The sequence below is a fragment of the Electrophorus electricus genome, chromosome 22 (genome assembly GCF_013358815.1).
Source record: "Electrophorus electricus isolate fEleEle1 chromosome 22, fEleEle1.pri, whole genome shotgun sequence".
Classification (NCBI taxonomy): domain Eukaryota; kingdom Metazoa; phylum Chordata; class Actinopteri; order Gymnotiformes; family Gymnotidae; genus Electrophorus; species Electrophorus electricus.
In genome coordinates, this window is record NC_049556.1 from 6,463,063 (window position 1) to 6,484,293 (window position 21,231).

At 37.0% G+C, this 21,231-nt stretch overlaps 3 protein-coding genes across 5 annotated transcripts in view; 1 reads left to right on the forward strand and 2 right to left on the reverse strand.

Annotated features, from left to right (window-relative positions):
* lad1 (ladinin) overlaps window positions 1-7,283 on the reverse strand; it is a 28,043-nt gene extending 20,760 nt beyond the window's left edge. The window contains exon 1 of the mRNA XM_035521217.1: window positions 7,021-7,283. The gene's annotated coding sequence lies outside the window, so the exon portion shown is untranslated. The remainder of the gene's footprint in view (window positions 1-7,020) is intronic.
* Window positions 1,286-7,270, reverse strand: LOC118240542. Its single transcript, XM_035521218.1, has 2 exons — window positions 7,243-7,270; window positions 1,286-2,512 (listed from the first exon to the last, which is right to left on the reverse strand). Exon 2 carries the CDS (start codon window positions 2,483-2,485, stop codon window positions 1,829-1,831), a length of 657 nt encoding a protein of 218 aa, XP_035377111.1. The 5' UTR covers window positions 2,486-2,512; window positions 7,243-7,270; the 3' UTR covers window positions 1,286-1,828.
* Window positions 7,284-7,409: 126 nt separating the features above from the next.
* On the forward strand, window positions 7,410-19,038 carry tnnt2a (troponin T type 2a (cardiac)). Of its 3 annotated transcripts, none has more exons than XM_027016513.2 (15): window positions 7,410-7,495; window positions 7,720-7,770; window positions 7,958-7,968; window positions 8,841-8,906; window positions 9,324-9,377; window positions 9,723-9,752; window positions 11,380-11,404; window positions 11,567-11,630; window positions 12,486-12,602; window positions 12,940-13,017; window positions 13,919-14,026; window positions 14,185-14,294; window positions 14,397-14,487; window positions 18,268-18,308; window positions 18,949-19,038. In XM_027016513.2, exons 2-15 carry the CDS (start codon window positions 7,739-7,741, stop codon window positions 18,980-18,982), a joined length of 861 nt encoding a protein of 286 aa, XP_026872314.1. In that variant the 5' UTR covers window positions 7,410-7,495; window positions 7,720-7,738; the 3' UTR covers window positions 18,983-19,038. The 3 variants fall into 3 exon arrangements, with proteins under 3 accessions (XP_026872314.1, XP_026872313.1, XP_026872315.1); XM_027016512.2 differs by having other exon boundaries at window positions 7,464-7,563; XM_027016514.2 differs by having other exon boundaries at window positions 7,464-7,563; window positions 11,383-11,404.
* Window positions 19,039-21,231: the final 2,193 nt, after the last annotated feature.

Sequence of the window (21,231 nt, forward strand, 5' to 3'; positions counted from 1 at the left end):
CCATAGCAACCACTTGGTAACACTCTAGCAACTACTTGAAACTCCATAGCAACCAATTAGTAACACCCTAGCATCCACTTGGGATCCATAACAAAACTGCTAGATAACACCCTAGCAACCATGTATTACTCCATAGCAATGAATTGATAACACCCTAGCAACCACCTGGTACTCCATAGCAACCACTTGGTAACACCCTAGCAACCACTTGAGACACCATAGCAACCACTTGGTAACACATAGCAAGAACTTGGGATCTATAGCAATTGTTTGGTTACACCCTTGCAACCAACTAGAACCCCATTGCAACCACTTGGTAACACCCTAGTAACCACATGGGATACCATAGCAACCACTTTTTAATGCCATAGTAACACCTTAGCAACCACTTGGAAACCCATAGCAACTGCTTGGTAATAACAGACAAAACAGAGGTACTTCTACAGCTAGGTCCTCACTCTCTAATTACTCAATGAACCTCAATGGTTTCCCAATCACATCTTCTCTAACAGTTAAAGATTTTGGAGTTATTAGGGATCCCAGTCTCTTGTTAGAAGCACATAGAAATAATACTTATTGGACTGCCTTTCTCCACCTCAGGAGCATTGCAAAGATTAGGAACATATTCTCCTCACATGATGCAGAAATGCTAATAAAGCTGCTTTGTGACAACAGCTGTTGTAAAAAGCGCTACATAAATTTGACTTTAACAGTTTCTGCTAACTATCCTTCCAGAAAACCAAGAAATCACCAGGTCTAGAAAGCTTTTACCCTTCAACACTACCAGATACAGGGATTGTTTATTTCCATATGCTAATAATCTCATTGTAATTATCTCATTGTTTGCTTCATTTGCCAACAGCTAGTACCAAATTTCTTGCATATGTCAGTACAGCATTCTAATTAAAAATATTTTCATGTTTCAAGGATTGAACATGTATGCTTCAGTTTGGAAAGTGTAACGGCTCGAGTGCCGCAGGGCACGGAACAGGACGCATGGACTCCCTTGTCTTTGACGGACGTTTATTAACACACGACGTAGACGACAAGAGTGGCACTTACACAACATTAAAGATGAACATGAATACACACTTAACATTAACAAGGATTATATAAACATTGAAGGTGGCTACACAAATGAACGTTACCACTACATAGACATTGACAGCAACATCTACATAGACAATGACCAACAAGGTAGCACACACTGACAGGGGTTTAAATACAGACAGACACTTAACACTAAACCCTGTGCAGGTGTGTGCTATCCCAGGGGAGGCGTGGTTACAAATTAGACAATCGTGAATCCCCCTGCATGTGGCGAACCATACCACGTGACTCGTGGAGGGAGGAACATTCCGTGACAGTACCCCCTCCCAAGGGATGCGGCTCCCAAAGCATCCGAATCTGGGACAGCGAGTCCCAGGCCGCCGTGCACACCCACAGACACAGCATGGCAATGCTCGGTGCCCACCCAACACAAGGCTGGCCAGGAACCGCCTACCAGGGAGACTTCTCAGTAAGAGAGAGAAAGGCAGAGTCCCTGCCTCTTTCGGGGCACCCTGGTACACTCCCATTGACATGACATAGTGCCTGTAGACACACAAAAGGTGCGAGTACACACAAACAAATGCGCCTTTAGACATACACACAGGGCATTGTGACATAGCACCTGCTAACCACACAGGCACTGTAGACATGTTCTTGGCCCCAATGGACACGCGGGGATGCACATCCAACCCGGTTCTGAGCATGCCACCTCCCCTAACAGTCCTCCTTTCACCTGCTGCTCTAGGAGCACTCCAGAGGAACTCCCCCTCTGGGACTTTCAGCAGACCCTTCCAGTCCTCCTGGTGAGTCTGCAGAAACGGAAGAACTCTGGCTTTATCCTCCTTGGCCGAGGCTTCGGTACAGGTCCACAAGTTCCGGGGCTGGGTGCCCTAGTAGAGGAAATTTCTTCCTCGAACGAGGTTGCCTCTATGTGCGCCTCATTGAATGGCTTGCTTGTTCCCGAACAGCACTTCCTGGGCAGAGACTTGAGCAGTATCTTAGGTGCCGGAGGTTCATCGCTCCTGGAGACTGCAGACTCAACATCACTGTCAGTGACGTTGAGGACTTCCACCTCCATTGACGGATCCTCCACATAGTCGAACCCCAAGTCCGACTGCAGACTAACATTGCTGCACTCCCCTCTCCCTCCATAATCTGCATAACCCTCATAGCAGTCCATGTAGGGGTCATATGACCCAGCAGAGTCTACTTCCGAGTATTGATCCTCAAAGTACTGCTCCCCGTAGTCCGGCTGGGGTCTGTACAACTCCGCAGAGTCTGACCCTGAACCATACCCAGGGCCCCGCCAAAATCCACCAGTGGCCTTCCCCCCTGTCATGGGAGTATGGAGTGAGGCCAGGGTCTCTGCGAGGGTTGTGGAAGGGCGTTTGCTTCCTTTCTTCCCTCTCCTTCTTTTGCTCCCCTTCCCAGGCATCCTTCATCAGTCCATGTTTCTGTAATGCTTAGGAGGCAAAGCAGGATGCGGGAACGAGTCAAGTAAAACAGAAACATACATTTATTAATACATATAACACATAAGACATATGTATTAATAAACATATAACACCACAAAACTATCATCCAAACCAGACTGAAAACAACATGAGCAGTAATGGTAATTGTGCATGATAAATACTAATATTGACCAGTCAGAGAATATTGAGTTAATTTTTTCTCTTTTAAGACTCCTAATGGTAAACCTCCATATTTGTTAGGTACTGGCAGTCTAGACTGTGGTTCAGTCTATAGTAGATTATGGTTATGCAATTTGATGGAATATTGCCTTAAATGGCCCACATGGGCAGATACAATTAGTGATTTAGCTAGCAATGAAACAGGTGTCTTTACCATAGACTATAGTTGGGGTCTGGCAAGATAAAACTGTAGTGTTGGGGAAATATTTTTATGGAAAAAACACCAGTACCCAGCAATTCATGACAGAAGAAGTAGGTAATACAATTTGCCTATAAGAGGTACAAAGGGGGACAAAGAATGATTTCCTCATACTGCTGAACAGAGTTGATCAACTGCCTACAAATCTTTGGTCTACACAAGTGTTTTTCTCTGAAAATTTGTATTTGGTTTGTTGAAATGCAAAGTAGAAATTAAGTAAATTAAATTATTTGGTCATCCAGGTTTTTGAATCAAGAAAAATAACATATCCCTAATGCAGCCCTCCTGAATATTATTAGAGGCAGTATCACATTTAAAATAGGCCATTCTATTATACATGTTTTATACTGTTAATTTTGCCACCCATTGTAGTGTGTTCAGGAAAGACAAGCCACTGCCAGTGTTATCATGCTGGTTCTATTCTTCAGTGCTAGGATAGAGAGAAGCCAGACATTGACTGGGACATTGACTGTCTCATGGCCCCCCTCTGGTGGCTGCTGACTGCCACTGCGAACTACCACTGCGAATTTTTGTGGTACCTCAAATCGGTCCACAAATTTCAAAATACACTGTGTGACCTCTGAGATTTAGACCTCTTAGATTTGCATAGGCCTTTGACCACCTTGTGCAACACTCAATCATCACACAAATGTACTGGTCTTTACTGGTCTGAATTTACTAGCTTTTCAGTAAAGTCCATACTAACTAGTTCAATTGTTACTTTGGCCTATAAGAAAACAAACATTTGATGTTACCTAGTGGTTGGTATAGGGTGGTGGGTAACAGCACTACCGCCTGAGGTTTAATCCCTCTCTGCGCAAGTGCTCAATGCTATACCAATAAGAGTGCTTTGGGTAAGACTTCTAACACTTGCCTACCTCTGTAACACTGTTGAAAAATTTAAGTTGCACTGGATATGTGTGTCTGCCAAAAGCAGTCACATATAGTATATATTATTCATGTGAAATGTACATATACATTTGTATCATATTATTTCTGGTCTTGAGAAGAAACAAAAGCAAAAAAAAAAAAAAAAAAAAAAGTGTTGACATGCTTATGATTAACATGGCTATAACTGTGCTACACTTTGAAATATGTTCCTCCCCTCTAGTAATGTAAAAGTACATTTTTTATTGGCTTGTAAATAAAAGTTTGATTACAGCCCTTATTGCTGACACATAGTGCAATGTAATACCTATGAATGGTACATTTATTGATGCAAAGTTTTGATATAAAGTTTTTCATGCAAAACAATGCACCAGTGCTACTAGTATGAAATTCTGCAAATATTACATTGGTCCTGCCTGCCCCACAGACACCTTTGGCTTTGTCTTGTCTTTCAGAGTCTTTGTGGTTGACATAAAATAATTGGTCAGACTGGAAAATAGGATAGCAATCATTGAAAGGCTATTATTATTATATGACTTAAAGAGAACAGTACTGTTGCTTGTTGAACAGTAACTAGTAGTGTAACGATTGCACACACACACACACACACACTCACACACACACCACACACACAAGAATCCAATTGCACTAGGTTTTATTTTCAGAAACAAAACGGATCTGTGGAATCAGGCAGGTAAGCGTGGTCTGGTTGGTCCAGGGACCAAAACATGGGGCAGTGTCCAGGGGGTGTCCAAAGGTCAGGCGGGAGATGAGGTCTAAAAAGCAGGTAGGAGTCAATAACCAGGAAGACATACAAGATTCAGAAACGCTCGGTACGCCACAAAGGGTTAGCAATGCTTCGCGATTTGAACGTAGGGGAGGGAAGCTTATAAAGGGGGGCAGTAATGAGGAAAATGAGGATCAGGTGTGTGATAGAACTCTGGTGAGTCAGATTGGAGGTGTGTGCGAGTGGGCATGGCTGTGCAGGGCTGAGAGTGGTTCCTGGGGTTCGTAATAAGTAGTAATAATAATCATCACAATAATAATAATAATACATTTCAGAATAGTAATAGTGCTACCCACTTTAATTATTAGGCCCACTAATTCTAATATTATAGCTATGTTTATAGTAGACCTATCATAACATATGCAGTATTTTCTTAAAAGATTATGCCTTACTTCTTTAATGATTTCTTAAATGCATCCACAAACGCATAACTGTGTACGGTGTAAGTGTATTTGCAAATTTGTATTTGTGTTTTGTGGTTATGATTTTACACAACACATATAAAGACTACATATTAGTGCACAATGAAATAGTCCAATAAAATCTTCCATAGCTAGCATACCATCGACACGGTGGTTGCACGATTGTGGTCAAATAATGTAGCGCCGATGATTGTCAACATTTGTAGGATATTGACCTTTGATGATGAATTCCCTTAATTCATTAAACTTTTGGGGTTCCATAATCAATTTTATCAACAGGCTATAACAATAAAATATGTCTCTAAAGTATACAGACAGACAGCTAAACATATGTATTACCCCCCCCCCCCCCAATCCCATGCCTATGAATAAAATGAATCTAATCTACTGTAAAACAGACATCACTCAACGAATGTCACTCAATGAAAAACAGCTCTTTTTCTCTCTCTCTCTCTCTGTTTAAAAGTAAGCCTGCTATTTTTCATAGTAAACCATATCAGCTATGGCCTGATATTGAAAACAAAGGTTACATCAGAAGCACACAACCTCTCTATTGTCTCTATATTTCAAACCTCCCCTCAAAAAAAAAAAAAAAAAAAAAAAAGTGGAAAGCAATAAAAGCGTAGATCAATATCTGATTCACTGCCCACTGCTGTGGTTCTTAACCCCACAGACACATGTCCTCTATTTTCACAATCTCTTCTCTTTTACACAATGTAATAATCTACTTTTGATGTATTTCATTATTGTTAACAGCTGATTTACCACTGCAGTGGTTCTCAGTTTCACTGTTTTATTTTAGTTAAAAGATGGTCTGAGATAAACAGTTAAAATCAATATATCAGGCACATCCTTTAAAAATTGCATCCCACTTAGGGAACTGGCATGCTATCTAAATTTATGAAAACTTAACACTTCATCTCCCTGCTATTTATAAAATTAGAAAATGTTAAATTTCCTGGGACTGGATTTCTGAATGTGTTTTATGTTATGTTTTTTTACTTATCATACATAAAAAAGAAATGTAACTGTTATTCCTTGAAAATATCTTTAGAATGTTTTTTATATGTTTTTTAAGCTTTTAAATGTTTCACTCAGTTCTAAAAACAAATGGGGTTCTTGAAAAAATATGTTCTTAAATATTTTGAGGTAAAAATTATGATAGCCTCACACTTATCTTTCATTCTAAATTGATAAGACTGTTCTAGACTGGAGATAAAGTTAGCCTCTAGGTTTATGAAAGTTGATCTCTGCTCCCTTTTTTTTCCAATACAAATATATATATGTATAGGGCTTTTTACAACACATGTTGTCACAAAATAGCTTTACAGAAATCATATGTAAATAGAATTTGGTTACAGGCCCCTAATGAGCAAGCCAAGGCAATAATGGCAAAGAAAAAAGATCAAGAGATAGAAACCTTGAGGGGAACCAAAGCTCAGAAGGTTTAAGTCCCATCTTCCTCTGTTTGACACTGGGTGGCAAACTGATAACACATAATGAGTAAAGGTGCTTTTGTTTTTAACTTGATAAAAAACTTATAAGAGTAGGTTGTAAGCCTTGATAAACAAGTAACTGATATTTAGAGGTGCTCTATATATCACCTTTTTAATAAGAAATTTAATTTCAGCCCACTTTCTTTTTACCATAGTTTTGTGCCTGAAAGTAGAAGAGATACTACAAGTGATTCTACATGTTAATACTGTAGTTCAGCACAGTAGTGACTGGGGGAAAATGTAATTCACTTTTAACAACAGGACATTTTGGGAATTTCAAAATTGTCTTCAAACATCCTACAAACCAACTATGACACTTCTTTACTAAAAGTGATATGCCCGTATTTGCAGTAAATGTCATGGAAGAGTGTTTAGGTGACAGAAATTAGTATGATCAATAAATTAATATTTTGGGAAACTCAAAGTTATAGTACACCTAAAAATGCCACTTTCACTACTATGAGTTTAATTAATAGAGGCTAACCTTTTCAGTCCATGCTATAGCTCAGGGCTCAGCAATCTTATCAGTAAAGAGCCTGTGTGGCTGCAGGTTTGCATTCCAGTCAAGCACAAACAGCAGATTCCACTTCTTTAATCAGCTAGTCCCATTCTTCAAATAATTAATTAGTTTTGCTGTGTGAACTCCTGCTTAGTTTGAACAAACACCTGACATAATTGTAGCCACCAAACTGACAAAATTGCTTACCCCTGCTCTGTCTGATGAGATCATGAACTTCTACTTTTAGTAAGTTCTTAGTGGCTTGCTACATGGATATGGACATAGTTATCTTCTGTCACACTGGAACAATAAAAGCACAAGCCTTTTTAAGGAGTGGCTACGAGACTGCATGCATATTATCTGCAAGGTTAAAAATAAATGCTTTGAGGTTGGAGGATGCACTGGCTGTACTGAGTCTCCATTTTACACTCTCTCAGCTTTGGCTGAAACAGTATAAATAGTAAGTAGCCTACTCAGAGAACATTTTAACATTTGTTACTGAAAACACAAGGAGGTTTTTTTTTGCAAGTAAGTTGTTTTAGTAAATATACTATATACTTTAGAATAGATATCACTGCTAAAACTGTTTATCATTTTAAAAAATGTTCTGTGTAGAGTATGTACATGAATATAACTAAACCTTTTTCTAATATTCTAATTCTGTTATGACTGAAAATCTTTTAGGAACATATATGTGTGGACCATGATGTCAGACAATGAAGTAGATGAGTATGAGTAAGTGCATCTGTTTTGTAACTATATATTATATTGCAAGAACAACTACTATGTTAACGAGAACAATCCAGTGGAATAGTGCAGCAATAGATATAACTACATAACATTCTGAGAAAATATACTGCATTTTATCAATAATTCAAATAATGAAACTAATGAGTGAATTGTTTGTTTGTTTTTTCCACAGGGAGCATATGGGTAAGACTGGACACATATGTGTTTCATAAAATTTGACAAAGAGAAAATAAAATTACATTTAAGTAATGTTTGAGAAACACTGGTTAAACCAGAGGAGATTCTGTAATGTAATTTGGAATGATAATGATTAGCCAGTTTATTTAAGTTTATTTATTTAGATTATTAAATTAAGATTAAAATTCAAAAAAATAAACAGTGTAATTTCTGGGTATTACTAAACAGAAAAGTTAAAAGTTAAAAAGGTTAATTTACCATGTGCCAACCACGTTGCATTGAGTGTGGGGTAGCTAAGTTTCAAGGTATTTAATTTGTTGCCTCCTCCTTCTAATTAGGCCTTCACCAAAAAGTAGGAACTGAAGATTAAGTTTGAATGGCTTTAGGAAAATTATTCAGCATATGATATTAAAAGGAGGTGTTTTATTATTACTGTGAGATCTATTTGAACATTGCTACTTTTACTGAACAAGCTGAAGAAAAGCACTTTTGTGTATCAGAATGCAATCTACACTGTGGCCAAACTGTCTTTATATTCTGAGAGATGGCAGTAAAATAGTTGCTTTGAGAAGAGAAAAGAAATGTTTCTATGACTGACAAGTCCCCTGTAATCAGCCACCTTTCTATAAGTAGGCTGTCCTCTGTGCCTGTCAGTTATATTGGGTATGCGCACAGCATATAGATTAGGCTAAGCATTAATTGCGCATATCTTTGAAGGGAGAGATTTTCAAAAAAGGTTTAGATTACAGGTGTGAGTTTAAAGGGAGAGGGTAGACTTCTTCAGTGGCTGAGTATGACTAAAGTAAGCAAGAACTGTGAAATCAATTAAACATCTTTAACCAAATCTGCTGGTCAAGTTAACACTTGTTTTTACACAGAGGAACAGGATGCAAATGAGATGCCTTCTCTATTGTTGCATGAGGACGAGAGGGCTGAGGAGGAAGGTAGCTTGTGTGTCTGTGTGTGTCTGTGTGTGTCTGTGTGTGTCTGTGTGTGTGTCTGTGTGTGTCTGTGTGTGTGTGCATATGTATATATGTATGTGTATATATATTGCATGTGTGTGTGTGTATACACATACATCTATACCTGTCAATCAAGCACGTATAAATGTTTTTTAAATGTATCAATGTTATATGTCTGTGGTGGTTATAGTGTCTGCTGAAGACCAAGAAATAAGATGTTTCTTCAGTTCAATTTCAGTTTCAAACAACACTACGAATTATTTTATTTTGATATGTATTTAATTTATATATTCATTTATGTAGGAAACATATTGTTTTAATCAATGGTTAACATAGTCTACTTAGAAAATATTATTAGATCTAAACTGTGACATGACTGTGACATGTTTTCACTCTCAGAAACTCAGGAAGAGGAAGAGGAGGCAGCTGAGGAAGGAGGTGTTCAAGAGGAAGGTGAGTAGAGCAAATCATTTATCATTTACCAAGCATTTATGTAAACTGTTAGGCTCCAAAACAGTGCACTGTGTGAGACATTAATTCTACTACCTTTTTTGAAAATTATCTTCTAAATGTACTCTTACCCAGAAATGACACATACACATACACACAGACCTGAAAAAGTGTGCCCGTGGGGAATACCTCTCACAAATTCCAGTCTATTTTTGGTGTAAGTTGTGGTTGGAAGGCTGTCTGCAATCAAAAGCTTATCTCCACACACACCTCCCTTAAGAACCTTCTACTTCAGCCACTCTATTCACTGTTCTTTGCCATACCACTAACACTCCCCCTTTCTTCCAGAAGTAGAAGAGGAGGCTGAAGATGGAGGAGGTAATGGTACTACCCTATTTTAATTATTTAGTTGGTAAAGACTTTCTGTTTATTTTATCTATTCTAATTGTTTTATGACAATTCTGACCATATAAAATGATCTGTTCCTGGACTGTTTGTTGTTTTTGCACTCATTGAACCCAGACCCACATTTGCACTCATTGCAGACTAGAACTTTTAAGAACCCAGAATAGACTTTTATTGCTTACTTCTTTATTGCTTATTTTGTTCTTGTTGTGGTGTCTGATGCCAATCAGAGGAGGATGTGCTCCCTCTTTGTTTTTATTCCTCTCATACTTTCTTTCTCATGCTCTTAGGAAGGTTTACCTCAGCCATTATCATCTTTTGTATTGCTCACTGGGGGGGGCTTGGATTTGGATAAATGTAAAACTAATTTTTGACAACAGCTGTTGTGGAAAGTTCTATATAAATAAATTTGACTTTGACTTATTACCAAGTGCAACCCAATCCAGAAAAGTTGATGGATCCTCTTCCTCATTGCGTTTGCATAAAAATAACTTTCTTTGCTAACTCCACTCTTTATCAGCTAAACTTTAGTCAGTAACAGTACTGTATAGCACTACTATGTGAATAGTGGCAAAGTTCTCCTTCCTTGAGTGGAGTATATTTAAATGCTAATTATCTGACCTAGGCTAGAATACATTGAATACATGGGTAGAATACATTGTGTATGGTCTACAATCATGCATATTGTACTGAGTAGCTGTACATTTCTCCATCAGTGTATATGCAACATTTTGGTAATATTTTCGTAGCACCGTATAATAAGATTCTATTTATTTATTTACAAACATAATTGACGACACTTTGGGTAGGTGGGTGTCACTGAATGACATTAAAGTAGAGACGGAGTAAGCAATGTTATTTTGGTGAACATTGTGTTGTAAATTTCCTGTTGCACACAATTCATAGGTATAAATTAATGGATATAATAGTAAATGTTAAATTAAGATCGACATTTATGATCTATTTAATAATCTTTATACATTGCTTAGCGGCATTAAGTGTCACGGAACGCTCGCCTCTCGCGAGTCACATGGTTTGTCCCGCCACGTGCAGTGGGAGGATCTTTCTGTGTGGCCACGCCTGCACACACCTGTACCTCATTTTGTTTTTGTATATTTAAACCTTCGTCATTGTGTGTAGTGTTGTTGGTCATTGTTGATGTAGCGTGCTGAGGTTAATGTTAGTGTCGTCATGGTTAAATGTATTTATGTTCATCGTTTTTGTTTAATGTTAGCCGTTCCATGTTCATCATTTGTGTTATATGTGAGTGCCATTGTCTTTATGTATCAATAAATGTTTGTACACGTCGATGGCGTCTGTGTGTCCTGCCCCTCGCCCTGCGACACTCAGGCAAACGCATTACATTAAGGAGGGTCATCAATAAATGTGTCTTCATGATTCACATCTCACAGGCTCAAACGTGCCCTCAAATGAAATTTGCTAGGTTGTATTGTATAGCTCTTGGCCTCCAGAAGGCAAACTGCCACATGGATAAATGTTCTATAGATATTTTTGATGTAATACCTTGTCCACTATTTCTTCTCAAATTCACCTTATCTTTAACTAATAAATACATTTGTCCATGTTCTTTTTTCACCAGTAGAAGAGACCAAACCAAAATTCAAGTGAGTATACACTGTTATCAGTTTGCATTGTAACATAAATGCTTTGTTTCATTTCTTTGGATACCCTGATACCCTGAGATTATTTATATATATATATATATATATATATATATATATATATATATAAAATTGTTTTCTTCTTCTTCTCCCCCCTCCCCCCAGATCTTTTGCATTGCCAAACTTGGTGCCTCCAAAGATTCCAGATGGAGAAAGGGTTGACTTTGATGTGAGTGTCAAGTATTACGAGCAAACAAAATACATATAATTTTAGATATGCACAATTTTTAAAATTAAATTGGAAATTACACATTGATGATCTATGAATATAACATCACAATATTTTATGCACTGTAATTTTTTTTTTTGCTGTTGTTTCACTCCCTAAGACTGAACTGTCAAAGGGCAGTTGCTAACTATTACTCAGTGTGTGATGTTTACATTTGAATTCTGAAAAATGTGCATGAGGAATATTTAGTATGAAGTTTTTGAAGTCAGAATTATTTATTGCTTATTTTGGTTTGTGATTAGATTGAATATTTGAAGTTTATCAGTGATGACAAGGCTGTCACAGTATAATGATTGGAACCTTTACAAAATGTAATGGCCCGAGTGTCAGAGAGCAAGGAGCAGGATGTACAGACTCTCTCGATAGAGACAGTCATTTATTAATGCAAAAGACAACGGCACACACCTATGACGTAAACAGCTAACATGAAGAATGACAGACACCGATGCACACATCAACAGGGATTTAAATACATACAGACATTACGAGACTAAACCAGGTGCAGGTGTGTGCCAAACTACATAGCTTAGGTGTGGTTACAAATGAGACAGAGAATTCCCACTGCACATGGCAGGTCGTACCACATGACCAGTGCAAAGGGGAGCATTCCGTGACAAAAAAAAAAAAAATGATTACAATGTATTAAATATATTGTTTAGAATATATGGTTAATGTTTTTTTGTTTTTGCATTTGTTTTTTGGGGGGTGGGTTCTGAAATCAAGTTAGTCTTTAGAACATTGAAAACAATACAGAATGCCATAGAGTTGATCTGTACTCTTTTTGTCCTGGATCAGGATATCCACCGTAAACGTATGGAAAAGGATCTAAACGAACTACAGACTTTGATTGAAGCCCATTTTGAAAGTCGCAAGAAAGAGGAAGAGGAGCTCATAAGTCTCAAAGATCGAATTGTGAGTGAATATATCTACTACAGTACTGAAATGAAAACAGAAATAAGGGTTTTCTCATTATTTAATTCCCAATTGCAGTGTGTACTGCATGAACAAATTACTGATGAGGATTTTCACTTCAAGCTGATTTTTGATGGATACTTTCAGATTAAATTTAGAAGAGAGTAGCCCATCAGTAAACTTGTACATTTGCTGCTCATCAATGCTGACATATGTCAGTTTTGACAACAAACTCCAAACTCTTTCAAAAGACCAATGAAATGCATAAGGTTTTATTCACCTATACACACAGAAAATAGCTGTAAAGTCATCAGTGTGGATCTTATAATAACTGCAGGAAAAACGGCGTTCTGAGAGAGCTGAACAGCAGAGGATCCGAAACGAGCGTGAAAAGGAACGTCAGAAGCGTCTAGAAGTAAGCCTGAAATTCTGGACAATCTGGGCATATTCTGCATTGGCCACAAATTAAAATCCTTAAATGCTTAGTTCTGACATGTTCAGCAGATCTCTTTTTAGAGTATTATAGCCCATCTTAATCCATAGGATCACTTGCTACTCTTTTGATTGAAGATATTCCTCTGGTTCCTAAACTTTTTAAACATTCAGGAGAATATTACATTTTCAAGCTCTGTTTTTTAATTAAAGACTTTCTTTATTAGCATGACCTGTACATTTTATTGCATTTTTTATTTCATGTCACTTTATTCTCTTTCATATTTTGTGGTTTAGTCATTTTAATTATGCAATTGCCCGAGTGCAGCAGGGCAAGGAGCAGGACGTACAGAGCCCTCTCGATGCGGACAGACATTTATTCACACTAAACAAGAACATTAAACAATATGGCACTCACATATAACCAGTGCAATGCGAATACAATAAATGCAAAACAACTAACACGACCATGAACCTGAAAATAAACACGCACATCTAACAACCAACATCGAACGGCACACACACACAGGGGTTTAAATACATACATAAATGAAACAAAAAAACTGGCTGCAGGTGTGTTCTAACAAGGGGGCTGTGGTTACAAACAAGACAGAAGTCACAATGAACACAGTCAACAGTGAACTCCCACTGCCCGTGGCAGGCTGTATCAAGTGATCAGTTGGAAAGGGCGCATACCACGATAAAGCACATAAATGGCGCATACCACGATAAAGCACATAAATGTATCTTATCAATATTATTCTATAAAAGTGCTTTTGAGATTTTGGACTAAACGAAGAGAGATAAGTGATTAAAAATGATTATTATGATCCATTGATATGAATACAGGAATAATGCTGTTATATTGATCCATGCATCTCTAGGAAGAAAGAACTCGCAAAGAGGAGGAGGAAGCAAAGAGGAGGGCAGAAGATGATGCCAAGAAGAAGAAGACTCTCACCAGTCTGCATTTTGGTGGCTACATGAAGAAAGTAAGGGCTCTTGTAGAGACTCTGGGTCAGCAATATTCTTTAGTAATATAAAAATGCTATGACCATCTCTTTAATAAATCAAATGTACTTCATATTTTATTTCATTCCACAAATTTGTTATGTATGGTCCTATGAAGCTATGTCCTTTCACTCCAAAGATAGAGAGACATGCTGGGAAGAAGCAGACAGGGAGAGAGAAGAAGAAGAAGATTCTGAGTGACCGCCGCAAATCTTTGGACATAGAAAATGCAAGTGAATCAGTTCTCAGGTAGGAGTCCAACAGGAAAATGTTTATGCTAGATTTATTAGTAGTATATTGAGTGCGCATAATTCACTAATTCTCTCTCTCTTCTCCTATTTGCAATGGCAGAGAAAAAGCTAAGGAATTGTGGAACTGGATGCATCAGCTAGAGGAAGAAAAGTTTGAGTTACAGTACCAGTTCGCTAAACAAAAATATGAGGTAAGTGCTAAAATAAATAAACACAGAAGCACTCTGAATATGAAATCAAACTTGCTTTAAGTTCAGAGTGTATAAAACCCTGGAAGTCTAAGATATCAGCTGGATACATAAAACCACCACTATTGAATTAGCCCTTCATCTTGAGGAAGGAATTTACTACTATAAAGTCATCATAAATGTCTTGGCTGAAATACAAAAACTAGTTTTTTCTATATATTTTTTTTATTTTTATTTTTTTACAATATATTTGTGTTAATCGAGTACAGGTTTAAACAAGTACAAACAAATGATTTATGCATATATAAACATATACAACCCCCATGCTTCTCTTCTCCCTACCTTCTTCTCATCCTTTTTAATTCTACCCCACTAACCCTCATAAAGCGGCCTGAAGTAGTTGCCATTACATAAATAAATGCATGGATAAATAGGTAAATAGAGTGTAGAAAATAAATAAACAAAATAAAACCAAATACAAAAACCAAAGATGCTGACATTTGCTTTGAACTGGAATAATTAAATCAGGACACACACACAAATACATACATACATTTTATATATATATATATATATATATATATATATATATATATATATATATATACATACACACACACACACACACACCACACACCCTTATGTGCATATGGGGAAACATTTTTTTCAAGCAGGAAGGGACCAAGGGTCAGGCGTATCGGGACCAATACATTATTATGAATATGTGAGAAGTAAGTTGGTAAAGGACTCCAGGTGTAATAAAAGTTTCTAATTGATCTTCTGATAGTGTATGTAATGTTCTCCAGATATAAGAACAGCATAAGATCTTGTAGTCATTGTACTGCTCTGGGTGGCCTGGGCGATTTTCGTTTTACAATGATCTGTCTGTGTGCTAATAATGATGAGAAAGGAATTATCTTTTGTTGTCTATGGGTAAGATTGTCCTCATACTCATCTCTGCACTTTGCTCAATCAAGGCTGCAAATTTCAGATATAATATCAAATATAATTAGTCAGCCATAGATGATGAGGACCCTGAATAGTAAAGCTACAAGTCATCTGCAAATAATGAAACATTTTGTTTAACTCCCCAGTGTGGTAGTACCCAAAATCATGGAGTAGATTTGCGAATTTCAGGTAATGGTTCTTTTCCGAGAGTGAACTGTATAGGGTGAGTCACAACACCAGTCAGTAGCCACCAGAGGCAGGCCACAAGCCGGGAGCTAATTAGGGCTTATAAGCTTGATCTCCCTCAGATGGCCACACCTTATAACACCTTTACAAATGCTGCTCTTTACAAGGCCTTGGTGTGTGACACGTGTGCTAAGCTTGCTGGTAATTAATATTGGCTTGGTCAGTGGTCTTCCCTCTCTGTATATGTGTCTAGTTGTTTTTTGGGGAGAGTTCCCTGTTCTATCAGTTATTTGTCTACCAGTAGTTCCAGCTGTGTGAGTGAGGTGGTTAAAGTGGCAGTTTTTGACTAGGGCAGACCCTGGTTTAAGCCCCACTAATCAATTGTGCTGTGGCACCAAGCACTCTCTTGATTTTTCTTGAGTTTCTTTCACTTTCCTAGGACTGTATTGGGCAGAGTAATGTGCTCAGGTGCCCAAATTCTGTCAGTTTTATCCACTTTCCTGTAGTGTTTACATCTTTTATTTGGTTTCTGCTGCTTTTCTGTACTCCCCTTTCCTTACACCACCTCATCAGAACTTGGGTTCATCTAGGAGGTCCCTCCCTCCTAGAGTATCTGCTAGGGGTATCTGCTAGTTTTGAATGTAACATTGAATTTAACTATTCAGTCCTTTTTACATTTCATGACATAAAATTAATAGCAGGCCGTTCTGCACTCTTCCCGCTACTTGGTGTATAGTTCATACCTGAATGACATAAGCTTTATGGACACATCATTACTGTCTACCACACCAGAGTTCCACTATTTTCAAAGACTAAAGCAAATCTTTAAGCAAAATAAAAACAAAACAAAACGTGCACACTTAATAACAACAGCACGGATATAGACTAAGGTTGAATTTTCCCATTCAATTTATTTTAAAAAGATCAAAATGTCAATCAACCACCCCAAGATGAGCCCACTTACTAATAGGATCCAAAATGGTGCAGGAGAAAAAGGCTAGATGAATTTATCATGTCCAGAGTAAATAATCTAAATAAAAGTTAAACTTGAGAAGCCTTCAAGAAAACAAAATTGATCTTGAACTGAAATCCTCTCTGCTTTAATTCTTTTGAAGGCTGCTCATTTCTTGGAAAGGCCAGCACTCAAATCAGAGTATATCCTCAAAGGCTGCCCTTTACACTGCAGCTGATGATGTCTGGCTCATCATTGTGCACGTTCCTATTCCTGGTAGTCATTGTAGTTTAGTTATGTTATCATGAGATTAAGCATGAGAGGGATTTTGGAAAAGAGGTTTTGGAAAAGGTTGTTAATAAATCAAGTAAATGAAACCGGATGGACTGCTTGTTTATGTAACACAACATTTATGGTGACAAGGATGTTTCATGAGTTACAGTGAGCATAGGAGCGACACCGAAATTTTTGTTCTTGTTCTTTTTACGTAAGCAAGTTGCAAAGTGAGGTAGTTGTGGCTAGAGGCATCAAGATAGATTCAACCACAGAAGCCGCACCAAATCTAGTGGCAGGACGTATGCACAATGCACAGCTCTCATCGCCCTCACTGTTGAACCTTGGTGCGTAGGATTTGTGCACTGAATTCATGCTGTGGACGGAATCATATACGCTTTTCAAAATAGCCAATGGAATAGTACATGCTCTGGATGTAGTACAAAGATCTACATTATTGTGTTGTATTGGAGCAGACCAAACATTTTAGTCCTGAATTGCCTAGCTTTCACTCAGAAATTTACCGTCAAACCAAAATAAGTTTAAAAAAAGTGATGTATGCTGCATATATGATCCATATATGTCTATGGGTATACATGTCTATGGGCTAAATGCATTTACCAGGGTTTTGTAAACTTGTTGCTATTTTTACCATCTGGAAACACTCCAAGAGGTGATAAAATGGATAAAGGAGTCAAAACGGTGCTATAAATTCCTCTGCTGCAAATACCAAAGAAGGTTCACTGCAATGAGAAGATGACATACATTTCCGATGCCTGTACTGAACTGTAATAGAAAAAACTTTTTGTTTTCAATGCCCTCTGTTCTATTGTGGCACATTAACAACAATCAAACTTTTATTTGCTGAAACATTGATGATGAAATGTTTTATTTCAATATTTTGATTAAATTCTTCTTGAAATTTCAATATAGAATAATCTAGAATCAACTCTTGAGAAAAGCTCAAGATACAGCCTTCCAAGATTTAGCATCTGTCCCAAAGCACAACACTGCACTTCATGCTGTTTATACACATCCCTGCTGTCTTTTCTTTTATCGTGACAAATTTCAATCTATAACCACTGAACATTTTAGTGACAACACTCATTTACCTGACTCTTCTGTCCTTTGTGTCATGTTCTGTTGTCCTATATAAATCATTTTAAAATTGAGCCATCAAAAGTGTTTAAAAATTCAGCATCTCACCTAAAGTAATAAGCTAACAGCACTCTTTAGGATGGTGTTAACCCTTCTATCCTATCCATCATCCTGCCACTGAAGCCAAATTTCAAGCAACTAGCAAAGCTACATATATATTACTGATAGACAATACCCACATCCATCGATGCCATGTTTTGGAATGGGCTTCAAAATACTCAACATTCACAACTTTAGATTCTACTTCATTTTGCTTTCTCCTTCAGATAAAGGTACTGAGGAACAGAGTGAGTGACCATCAGAAAATGTAAGTTTGTTAATTACATGTACATTACACGTTAAAGGTTTAGGCATGTGCACCTGTATTTTTATTTATGCATTGGTTTGCTTATTAATTTTTTAAGGTGTTTATGACATACATAGTAACAATTACTAAATTTCTACATTTTTCATAAAAATCTTATAGAAAAGTTGTATTCATCAGAATTTTCTTACACACTGCCCCCTTTAAGAGGGTACTAGTTAGTATTGTTTAAATTTGTCATAAACCATGTCACAATTTCTCCTAACCCTATATATTTTTGCAATGCATAATTTTTACGAAGAATACAAAGTTGCAGTGTCTGTCATTCTAAAAAAAAGGGAACAAAGGAGTGCAACATTTTTCATCTTTTTGAATTATAACATCAATGTTTAATTAAACACCTTTTAGCCATTTTCTATTCTGAAATACTAATACTGAAGGTGTATCATGTATCTGTTCTTTGTTTTTAAAATCAGTCAGAGCTAATTTAACCTCTTTAATTTCATTACTGATACACCTACATTATTGGCACATGGTACACAAACTCTTGTTTAGGTATCACTGTCATTTTTTGTTTTGTGTGATAGTTGATTCTGTTTTAAAATATTATAAATGCTAATACACTACATTTTTCCCTTTTTAGGTCAAAGAGAACCAAAAGAGGCCTTAGAAAGTGAAAACCATTATATGTTTATGCAAAAAAAAAAAAAAAAGTTTAATTAATTAAAATAAACAAAGCTGTGGAAGAAACATCACCAAAGTACAGGAGCATTATTTATAATGGAAATAAAAATACAGCAGAAAATGATTCTGTCATCCCTGAAAAAAAAAACACTGCATAGTGAAAAGTTATATTTGCATAAATATAACTGACTGTTCTAGATATTAGTGTTGATTGGTTGGTTGTTGGTTAAAATGATTTTATCTATAATATGCACAATTCTATGTAATATGATTGGTCCTGTCTGGTTTTCAGGCAGAAGGGTGCCAAGTGCAAATTCATAAGAAATGAGGGTTTTAATTCAATTCTGAATTCTAAAAACTCAGCAGGGCAAAACAGGACAGATGCAGATGAAGTCTAGGGGGAAAAAACAGAGTAATCCAAAAATTGGAAGAGCTGGGTCAATTCAGTAAACAGGGAAATCTGATCTGATTAGGTTACTTGGAGGATCATGGGAGTAGGAGTCCACAGAGGCAGTGAGAAGACATATCGCATCATTTGGCAAAAAAAAAAATTGAAATAATTTTGTTAAATGTATAGGGCTTGTTTGAAAATGTGTTTTTAAAATAAATGAATGACTGTAAATAACAGTAAGATTTATTAAATATTGCACTAAACAAAGTAGTTATCATTTTATCCCAACAGTACATGGACAAAAGGTCCATGACGAGTAGGTGAAGCATTTCAGAATTTCTCCTTAATTTGCAAGTTGAGATTTTATGCAAAATACTGCATTGGACAGTATTCCTATATGACCTGTGGTAAAAAAATAAAATAAAATAGTAATAATAAAAAATTAAAAATAATAATAATAATTGAAACAATTTGTCTTATATTTCAGTTAGTGTCTGTGCTACCTTAAAAGTTTAAATGAGAAAAAAAAACTATTATTAAAACTGAGTAAAAATGCAACCTTACTAAACTTTTGGGTGAAGTTTTTCATTACTTGAAAATAAGTTGTAGTAGCCAAGTTGTCTTTCAATTACAATTGCATTTTGCAGTTCTATGAGGTCGACAGATTAATTTCAGTTTCAGTTGTTTAGTCATAAATTCTTCTCCATGTCAACTTATTATAAGCAAATATTTGAGTAAACTGGACTTTCAAGGATAACATCTTTTTTTAAAAATACATTTTAAGTTAGTTTAAATTAGTTCACAAAACAAATAATTTTGTTCAAATATTGTATCATTAAAAGATTACACAGCACAGTAATGTTAGTTTGCAGAACAAATGCTGGGGTTACTTAGTCTGTCAAGTTGGTAAATCTTAAATTTTAAGCTAAATAGATCAAACTTTTTTTTAATCAAGAACCAATTGGATAAAATAGAAAGCAAGCTGCTCAGTAATTTATTAAAACAGGACGGGCTACAACAAAAATATTTCCAATTATAATTGCCTGGTATGATTCTACTTTGTAAGGTTGGCTCAAACCCAGGTCAGCTAGGTAATGACACCAACAGCCTACTGGGTGAGCAACCACGCTCTAACAATAGTGGGCCTGTGTGGAGAACAGTTAGATGTTGGATCAGGTAAAACAAAAGGAAAAAACTAAACACCACACCGAGCATAGAAAAAGGGAGAACAAAGGACGCCACAGGAAGAAATGGAACCCCCGATGCACTGGGGAAAACCAAACTAAAACTTCCCAAACAAAACAAGAAAATGGGGAGGAACTTGAATGGCTAAGGGAAGGCTTGGGAGACAGACTCGAGAGGGGACATGTAATAACACGAACACCCTTGCAGACAAGAAGTGAGGTGTAGCACAAGGGCTAGCAGACCTCGATACCCAGATTTACCAGCTATGAGCTTGGCTCAGAACTATGGAAAAGACCCAGCACTGAATGACTGGGTCACTGGGCTTATATAAGGTCTAGCCTAGCTGTTGGGTGTTAAGCCTGATTAGTGGTGTGCCTGACTTGAGGCCTCCCTCTGGCCGGATGGGGCCTTGGCCTGGCACCAACCCTTACAGATTTAAACCTTTGCTGAGAGGAATGTAAGGGTGTTAGCAACCTGAACTGCAGTTTGCTGAAAAACAGCAAACCTCAGTCAGGTTCAACATTTGAATAGGATGTAAAACCCTAAAAAATTAAAAAGCATTACAAAATACATCAGAGACATTTTTACACACATCCTGATTTCTTTATTGCTTGGATAAGATGTATTTGGAACTTGCACAAAACATAAACCTTGGCCAGAGTGCCT